Genomic DNA, 8,381 nt, shown 5'->3' on the forward strand with positions numbered 1-8,381 from the left:
TGTGATGGAACATGCCTGACTCTCTGTTTATATCTCTGCCACGCTCCAAATTCTCCCTAAGGGACATTGGCCCTCTTGCTCTAGCTCCTACCAGCAAAACCCGTTCCTGCCTCAGAGCCTTTACACTTGCTGTTCTTTTTGCCTGGACTCATGGCTGGCTTTGCTGGGCTGCATATCACCCCCTGATAGAGGCTGTCTGACCACCCAGAATAAAGTAGCACTTCACTCTCAAGTTATGGCCATGTCTGGTTGTTCCTTGCTCCACCCCCAGCCTTATAACCATCGGAACTTACATTATTTCCTGCTTTCTTAGCTATTTTCTGTCTCCCCTGTCTACTATAATGTAAGCTTCAGAAGGGCCCAGACCCAATGTACCTCAAAGCCTAACCATGCTAAGCACACAGGAGACCCTGGGTAATTATCCGCGGAGTGAAGAAATACAGCGGCTGTGCACACAGACATACACATGCCCAGATTTGTTGTACACTCTTCTTTTGGGAGTCACTGTCCCACTTTAGAGTTGAGAAGAGAGCATTCCCAGTCATTGACACAAACCAGAAAGACCCAAACACTGGCCCAGGTGCAACAGGCTGAAAGAGATAGGAGACAGAAAGAAACCAGAAACAGAGACAGACCCAGGGCGAGGTCCAGAGAGAGTGACCGAGATAGATCGAAGTAGACAAGGCCTAGACCCAGACTCAGCGAACCTGAGACCCGGGCCGGCAGAAGCCTAGGCAACAGCCACAGTGCCAGGAGGAAGGGCGCGGGGGGAGGCGGAGCTCGCCGGAAGACAGCGGAAACTAGAGTGGTGAGTGGAGGACCTCCGCCACCTCCGCCCCCGCTCACAAGTGGCCGCAGCAGCTGGCGGGTGCGCCTGGCCACCCGCAGGCCCGACGCGTGCGGGATCAAAGCGGCCGGGAAGGGGCGGGCGGAGAAGTGGCAGGAACCTGGAGGTGTGAGTGAGCTTCCCATGGGATGGCAGGAGCGTGGGAGCGCAGAATGCCGGGAGGCAACAGAGACCCCGAGAGACTGCGAGAGATCTCAGAGACCCGAAGACCGCCAGAGACCAAGACTCGGACGCAGAGACCGAGAGGCCGGAGAGACCCCGAGTCAGAGATGCAGAGACAACTTAAAAACAGCAACAGACAACAGAGAGCCCCGCGCGGAAGTTGCTAAGATTCCTGGAAAAACCGTGAAAGATACAGAGATAGATGCCAAGAGGAAAACAGACATAGAAAGACCGTGAGACAAAAAAGGCCGATACCCCTGGGCTTGGAAAAAGAAAGCACTCTTCAGAGAGAACAGGAGGTAAGACAGAACGGGCGGAGAAATGGAAAGAGCAAGGGAATTAGAGCGCGTGGGGCGGGAAGACCTCGCTCCTCCCCCGCGGAGGGCTGAGAGGACCCCCGGGGCAGGGATCCGAGCGCTTTGTCCTTTCTCAGGGTCACGCCTGAGGAGGTGGGGGGGCCAGGGGCGGAGGGAGGGGTGGGAAAGGCAGCAGGAACCCCAGGTTGGGAGGATGGGCATGTGAGGACGTGTGGAATCAAGGTCTCCATCCAGAGCCTCAAACTTTGCGATAGAATGAAAAAGTTAAATACTACCATCTAGCCGAAATGTTAAAGATGTTTCTTAGGTTATTAGACTTATCCCCTTTGGGGGGTGGGGGGGGCACGGGCCACGGGGCAGGCAAAAGTGTATTGCATTGGCCGGGAATCGAACCCGGGCCTCCCGCGTGGCAGGCGAGAATTCTACCACTGAACCACCAATGCAAGCGACAAAGCGTCTGCCGTGATGCTATTAGAGCTTGTAAGAGGTTGTGGCTGCGGTAGTCAGGCGTATCAAGAAGGTCAGGGGCCCGGCGAAGGAGTGGGCCTGAATAATCGATGTGGGTGGAACATCAGGCCATCCTTCCTCTAGCCAGGATCCGGCCACACGGCCATAAAGTCGCCCCATATGGCCAGGGGCGGCCCCACACCCGGGTGCGAACTGCCCGGAGTCCCCAAGCCTCGCGTGCAGGTGAGAAAAACTCAGCCTGAGTCCAGATTCCCAAGGACGGGGGGTAGTGGGGGCTGCTGCGGCCACACATCTGGGTTCCCATTTGGCACAGGTAGGGGGAGGTGGAATGTGTTGAGGGCCCTGAACCCAAACGGAAGCGCCCTCCCCAAGATCTGTGTTCCTTCGGGGCTCAGGCGTTGGCAAGGCAGGCTCCGTGAACAACAACAACAACAACAACAACAACAACAATAACAACAAAAACAAAGTGTGGAGAGGTATTGGAAGGGCTGGGAGGAGCCAGGCCCATCCGTCTCCGACTCCGCACCTATCTTCCGACTGGGTCTGCAACTTTGTCTTTACTTCTCCTTGTCCCTGGCACTCTTGCTGTCCCTTTAAATCTCTGATTTTATCTTCTCAGGCATTTTGTCCTGAAGTCTCCGAGTGTTCATGTATCATTCTACAGAGGGTCATGATCTTAGTTTGAGGTGGGTGTTGATCCCTTTTTGTTCCTTTGAGAAAACTGCCTGCTCCCTGCCCCCCTACAGTCATGGAGGGTCCCTGGGAGCAAGCAGAGAGAGCACACTTGTGTCAGGTGTCCTGGCAGTCATACACCTGAGTCTTCTATCGTTTTGAATCAAACGCTTGTAGTAAGTGGAAAGATCTCTCCACCTCCTACCCATGCTTCAAAGCTTTGCTTCCTCTTCTTTTAGGTTCCCCAGCCCCAGTCCAGCCATCCCTCAGGATGATCTTTTCCCAGAGCACCTACTTTGCTCTGATTCGGTAATAGCTACTTGATAACACACCATTTTCTCACTAGATCCTGCAGGGATGAGCTGGGCCTCTACTGTGTATCTTAGTATAAACGGTCCAAGTCCAGACCAGTAGTAGCCAGGGCTCACGAGAGCGGGTGATCAATGCTCCTCGGGACCCTAGGGTGGACCACGTCCCGTCCCCTTTTGGGGGGAATTGAATATGATTGCCTTAGGTCGAACAGAGCTTCTCTTCCACCTCCAGACAGAGCCCCAGTTGAATAAGACGAATCCACCTCGCACACGCAGGTCGTTCCCTATCTCAGGCAGGAGGTGAGATTTTTTGGGAGGATGTATAAGATCCAGCTTGGGGGCTGCGAGGTGCTAACTTTTATTGTATGGTCAGTGGGGGTACAGTGACCTCACAAAAAAAGCTGCAGTTCTGGGGGGAATTCTGAGCTTTACTCCTGAGTTCTGTCGGCAAATCACTCAAACTCCCTCTCCCCCTAATAACCTCCTCCCTTCGGCTGGGTCCTACCTCATTACACAGCCTTATGGTCCTTAAACCAGCTGGTGCTGCACTGACCCCTCATTTCCCACACTCCCAGGTCAGTTCCATTCTCTCCCCTCCCCCTTGCGCTCCTCCCCTTCCCGGGAGCCTCGTGCCCAGGGTCCCGCCGGGCGGGATCTCGGTGCCTAACGGGGCGGGTCCGGGGCCTCTCCCCCCACTCACCCGGGAACCTGAGAGATATAAGGCGCAACGTGAGCAGAGACTCGTTCCACAGTAGGGTCCGGAGGAGCGATGGTCACCCGGGATCGAGCCGAGAATAGGGACGGCCCCAAGGTGAGAGGCGGGAGAAGAGGGAGCAGAGGTCCCTGGTCAGATCAGGAGACCACCTCTCTGAGACCGTGGGTCAGGGAAGAGGCTGGAGACGCTGGGCTGAAAGGGGGAGAGTTGCGCGGGGGACCCAACCAAGGAGCCAGCAGCTGGAGAGGAAGCTGCAAAGAATGAAGAAGGGGACAGGGTCAGAGCAGGACCTGCGTGGGCAGCAGAAGCAGAGGTCTGGGGTTTAGGTAATGGGAGTTGGCACCTTGCGGCCTGGAGGGTTTGGGAGGGGGCTGGAGTTTGAGTGAAATAAGCTAGAACAGCGCAGAGCTAAAGGAGGAGGGTGGAGACAAAGAGCGGAGATACGCACTTGCCCCACGAGGGCTGGCCCAATGGGCGCTGGTTCCAGAGGCCCGAGATCGGGTGGAAGATTTTAGAACCATTTGAGAACCGTGACAGCTTAGACGGGTTAGAGGAAGAAGAGGAGGCGCGGTCGCGCTGGGTATTTCCCTTTCTACACTCAGGGCCGCCAACTCTGAGTCCGGCACCTTGCGGCCCACGTGTCTGGGCGCAAAGAGGGCCCCCAAAGTTCTCCACTGAGACAGAGAGAGACTGCACGAGACGGAGACGTAGAGAGAAAAGAGGAGGAGAGACACAGAGAGGGGAGGAGGGAGGACAAGACAGAGAGGAGACTGCAGAAGACCCGGGAGAGAGAGGAGGCGAGCTACAGAAACTGATCCTAGGGGCATTGGGAGGGGGAGCGGAGAGGGATCGAATGGGCCCGGCCCTAGGCTCTCAGGGGTCTTGGGGGAAGGCGTGGAGGCGGGACTATCCCAGGGGCGGCATCCAGGTGCCCGCGCGGCCGCGCTGAGTCTTGGTCCGGTCGGCCCGCTCTTCCTTTCCTGCTGGTCGCAGATGCTGAAGCCGCTTGTGGAGAAGCGGCGCCGGGACCGCATCAACCGCAGCCTGGAAGAGCTGAGGCTGCTGCTACTGGAGCGGACCCGGGACCAGGTCAGTCCTTCCGCCATCCCCGGACCCTCAAATATCCCCTCCTCGCGTCCTAGGGCTTCCCACTTGGGTGGGGACATATGCTGCGTTGGCGACCCTGGCCCCAAGGCATCCTGACCTGAGTCCCGCCCTTGGAATCCCATCCCAGACCCCCTTTTGCTCTCAGAACGCGATCTTCGTGGCCACCTCTCGGGTCTGTAAGTTTCACACCCGGCTCTGTAAATTTCACTCCCAGGGTGGGTCAGTATCAACCTCTGGGTTTGCAAATTCTCCCCCCTCCCAGAACAGCCAGCATGGTGGTTAATTTCACTCACTGGGTTTGCTATTTAAAATCCTCTGCTCACACTGCGGGGTTCGTTTCATCCCCTGGGATTGGACAGTTTCGTCTCAGGGTGGGCGAGGACCATCCTAGGTCATCTCCACTCGGCTTCTGGTAGCGCGCTCTGTGGTCAGCGCGCAAACGCGATCCGGGGGCACCCCCAGCTCCCGCATCCCCTCTCCCTTCTTCCCCCTGCCACTTCCCCCCTCTCTCCCCACCCCTCTCTGTCTTTGCGCCCTCCCCTCCTGTTTGTAGAACCTCCGGAACCCGAAGCTGGAGAAAGCAGAGATACTGGAGTTCGCCGTGGGCTACTTGAGGGAGCGAAGCCGGGTGGAGGCCCCGGGTACAGCGCGGGGGTGGGGCAGCCGAGGGAGGGAGGGGGGATTCACCGAGGCTCGGGCCGGGGTAGATGGGGCGGACCCTGCCGAGGACGGTGGGCTTGGGGAGTGGCAGGCTCTGCTCCGAGGCCAGGTTAATAACACCCGCGCGTGTCTGTCTCTGTGTCTCCCTCATTTTCTCCCTCTGTCCGTCCACCTGGCTTCCTGTCTCTGTCTGTGCGCCTGTCGGGCCTTGATATCTATGCGCCCCACCCCTTCCCTTACCCCTGCTGGGCCCCTGCCTTGCCCTCCGGTCCTCCCGCCGGCCGCACCCTCCTCGGCGGCTCCAGGGGTCCCCCGGTCCCCAGCCCAGGACGCCGAGGCGCTCGCCAGCTGCTACTTGTCCGGCTTTCGCGAGTGCCTACTTCGCCTGGCGGCCTTCGCGCACGACGCCAGCCCTGCCGCCCGTGCCCAGCTCTTCTCCGCACTGCACGGCTACCTGCGCCCAAAGCCGCCCCGGCCGGAACCGGTAGATCTGAGGCACCAAGCGTCGCGCCCACCGCTGGACCCCGCCGCCCCGGCGCCTGGCCCCGCGCAGCACCAGCGCCCCCCAATGCACCAGGGCCCCCCTAGCCCGCGCTGCGCCTGGTCCCCGTCCCCTTGTTCTCCCCGCGCCGGGGATTCTGGCGAGCCGGCGCCCCTCATCGGACTAATGCCGCCACCACCGCCGCCTCACAGACAAGACGGGGCGCCCAAGGCCCCGCCGCCCCCGCCGCCCGCTTTCTGGAGACCTTGGCCCTAAGCTTTGGGGGGTGGGGGCGGAGGCTGGGGTTAGGGTAGAGACTCCAGCCCGAGGGCAGCAGAGGGACCCGGGCATCGGGGAGAGGAGGTGTTGGGGAGGGCGGCGGGGCGCGCGGGCGCAGCGCGCGGGTGAGATGTGGTTTATATTAGAGTATCTATATAAATATATATTTCCCTGGTTCCTGTCCCTTTTCCCTGCCCCTCCCCCACCTTTGCGTCTAGGATTGTACCCTCTCTGCCCCCGGCCCAGTTCCTTCTCGAGTCCCTAGTGCATGGAATAAAGTGGTTATTAAATCCCGGTGTGTCCCCGAGCCAGGGGCCTGCCTTTATCTCGGCGTCCACGCCCACTTTCCCTCCCCTTCTGTCTCCTGCCCCCCCCCTCAGTCCTGCTCTCCAAGGCTCCAGCCCCGGGGCAGACAGGTAAGTAAAGAAGAGAGCAGAGAGGAGACTGAGGTTGGAACTAAAAACAGGTGGAAAACAGAGATAGGTAGGGGGAGAAGGAATGGGATCCTGAAACAGAAGGAAACGAAAAAATTTAAATAAAACCGACTCTGGTGGGATTCGAACCCACAACCTTTGAATCGCTTTCTGATCACTAGAAGTCCAATGCGCTATCCATTGCGCCACAGAGCCACCTAGCGGGCGGCGGCGTCTAACAGCTTACGGGTACTAGAATGGGAAAGAGGCAGTGGAGGGCAAGAGTGTGAGAGAATTGGGTGGGAGATGCCAAGAGTGCTTGGTTTGGACCTCAGAGGCCTGCCTGGGCGCAAAGCAGGTGAGCCAGGTGGTAGGTGCAGGCGCGCATAGGTGGAAGAAACAGGGAGAGAGAGCAACCGAATATGAGCGAGAGGGCGAGTACAGAGCTCTGGCTGCCCGCTTGGGAGATGCTTCCAGCCCAGGAGCACCCCACTCCCAAATGTGGGCCCACCCATCAAAATAAACTTGTTTTGTTGTAAATTTCTGTGTGTCTCTGTTACCTTTGGTCTATTTGCTTTGCCATCCGCTGTTCCGCTGTCCTGAGTCTCAATAGTGATAATTTCCAAAGACCAGTCAATTTAATACAAACATCCGTAGCCACCTTCTCCTCTTTAGTCTCTTAGGAGGGCTACAGAGATAGTATTCTTCCACGCAGGTAGCGTGGCCGAGCGGTCTAAGGCGCTGGATTTAGGCTCCAGTCTCTCCGGAGGCGTGGGTTCGAATCCCACCGCTGCCAGGCCAGAGTTTTTCTCGTGATCTGTGTACCGTGTAAACTCGTGAGGGATCTTCTTGGGATATTCCTTGGTTTTATGAGGACTCCTGGTAGGTGTCTCACTACTGTCTTCCCTCTGAGGAATTACAAACAGGTCCTAGGTCTGTCTCTCGGCCCCAAACCAAGACCTGGTGGAAACTGACGAAGTATTATAACTGATCTCCGTTGTAACATCTTCTCTATTACGTTTTAGCGTAACTTGCTATTATATTTAAGCGATTTACTGTGTGTTCTCACAGTGTACTACAGGCTCCAATTTCCTACTCTGAAAAGCTCAAAGAATGACATCTAGTTTGTTTTTCTTTTCAGATCCTTGGATTAAAAGGGAATCTCATATACGAAACTAATTCATAATTTTTAATAGAACATATATTAATACTCAATGAAAACAAAAACACAAGGTTCCACCGAGATTTGAACTCGGATCGCTGGATTCAGAGTCCAGAGTGCTAACCATTACACCATGGAACCCCTTTCCTGGTGGTTCCTGAGAGTATATATTACTGATCTTCCTGTTCTGTGTCTCTACTCTGCTTTCCATAGATTAAAACAATAAAAAAAAAAAAGCTGTTGAATAAAGTAGACGCCGCTATCCAGCTCTTGAAAGACGAACTGAGATGTACTGTAAGTGTAAAATACAAGCCGTACTTAGAAGACAGTACAAAAAAATTGTTAAAATTTAATTACTAGTTTAAAACTATTGATTACTTGTTAAAGATTTCGGATATATCAGGTTTAATACAATATGTTCATGAAATCAATTTCGACTGATTTTTACTATTTTTAATGTGGCTACTAGAAAATTTAAATTTGTATGGCTCGCATATGTACTGCTCTAAAACATCTCTAGTTTCCTTCCAGTTATTCATTTTACCTTCTGAAAACTAAATCCTTGACACGTTGAGTAGAATTTCCTTTTAAAACCAAGGAATAGTACTTTCGTTTGGTTTTCATTTGTTTTTTTCGAAGGAATACAAATACTAATTTTACTCAAAAGAATCAAGTTCTGGTTGGAAAAGGACAGACGCCCGAACAGGGACTTGAACCCTGGACCCTCAGATTAAAAGTCTGATGCTCTACCGACTGAGCTATCCGGGCTCTCCTACACGTCTTCTCT

At 55.4% G+C, this 8,381-nt stretch overlaps 1 protein-coding gene and 5 non-coding genes across 11 annotated transcripts; 2 read left to right on the forward strand and 4 right to left on the reverse strand.

The window, feature by feature from the left end:
• Positions 1-811: 811 nt before the first annotated feature.
• Positions 812-6,309, forward strand: HES7 (hes family bHLH transcription factor 7). Of its 6 annotated transcripts, XM_088801927.1 has the most exons (7): positions 812-1,308; positions 1,918-2,016; positions 2,414-2,480; positions 3,010-3,588; positions 4,486-4,581; positions 5,153-5,240; positions 5,565-6,309. In XM_088801927.1, the coding sequence occupies exons 4-7, from the start codon at positions 3,547-3,549 to the stop codon at positions 6,014-6,016; spliced, it is 678 nt and encodes a 225-aa protein (XP_088658053.1). In that variant the 5' UTR covers positions 812-1,308; positions 1,918-2,016; positions 2,414-2,480; positions 3,010-3,546; the 3' UTR covers positions 6,017-6,309. The 6 variants fall into 6 exon arrangements, with proteins under 6 accessions (XP_088658053.1, XP_019600608.1, XP_019600611.1 ...); XM_019745049.3 differs by lacking the exon at positions 1,918-2,016; XM_074320040.2 differs by lacking the exon at positions 812-1,308 and having other exon boundaries at positions 1,760-2,016.
• TRNAG-GCC (transfer RNA glycine (anticodon GCC)) lies at positions 1,699-1,769 on the reverse strand. The gene has a single exon. It is a non-coding gene; the product is annotated as a tRNA-Gly (tRNA).
• A 252-nt stretch (positions 6,310-6,561) lies between the features above and the next one.
• Positions 6,562-6,648, reverse strand: TRNAR-UCU (transfer RNA arginine (anticodon UCU)). The gene is given in 2 exon segments: positions 6,562-6,597; positions 6,612-6,648. It is a non-coding gene; the product is annotated as a tRNA-Arg (tRNA).
• A 498-nt stretch (positions 6,649-7,146) lies between these two features.
• TRNAL-UAG (transfer RNA leucine (anticodon UAG)) lies at positions 7,147-7,228 on the forward strand. The gene has a single exon. It is a non-coding gene; the product is annotated as a tRNA-Leu (tRNA).
• A 435-nt stretch (positions 7,229-7,663) lies between these two features.
• Positions 7,664-7,735, reverse strand: TRNAQ-CUG (transfer RNA glutamine (anticodon CUG)). The gene has a single exon. It is a non-coding gene; the product is annotated as a tRNA-Gln (tRNA).
• Positions 7,736-8,289: 554 nt separating this feature from the next.
• Positions 8,290-8,362, reverse strand: TRNAK-UUU (transfer RNA lysine (anticodon UUU)). Its single transcript has one exon. It is a non-coding gene; the product is annotated as a tRNA-Lys (tRNA).
• Positions 8,363-8,381: the final 19 nt, after the last annotated feature.

Source organism: Rhinolophus sinicus, chromosome 12 (genome assembly GCF_057876585.1).
Source record: "Rhinolophus sinicus isolate RSI-liver-muscle chromosome 12, RSI-T2T, whole genome shotgun sequence".
Lineage (NCBI taxonomy): Eukaryota > Metazoa > Chordata > Mammalia > Chiroptera > Rhinolophidae > Rhinolophus > Rhinolophus sinicus.

Excerpts from the sequence above, each read along its gene's own strand:
- HES7 (XM_088801927.1), top strand. The coding sequence starts at position 3,547 with ATGGTCACCCGGGATCGAGCCGAGAATAGGGACGGCCCCAAG. Across the intron at positions 3,589-4,485 it reads AGAATAGGGACGGCCCCAAG|ATGCTGAAGCCGCTTGTGGA; the intron begins GTGAGAGGCGGG and ends TGCTGGTCGCAG. Across the intron at positions 4,582-5,152 it reads TGGAGCGGACCCGGGACCAG|AACCTCCGGAACCCGAAGCT; the intron begins GTCAGTCCTTCC and ends TCCTGTTTGTAG.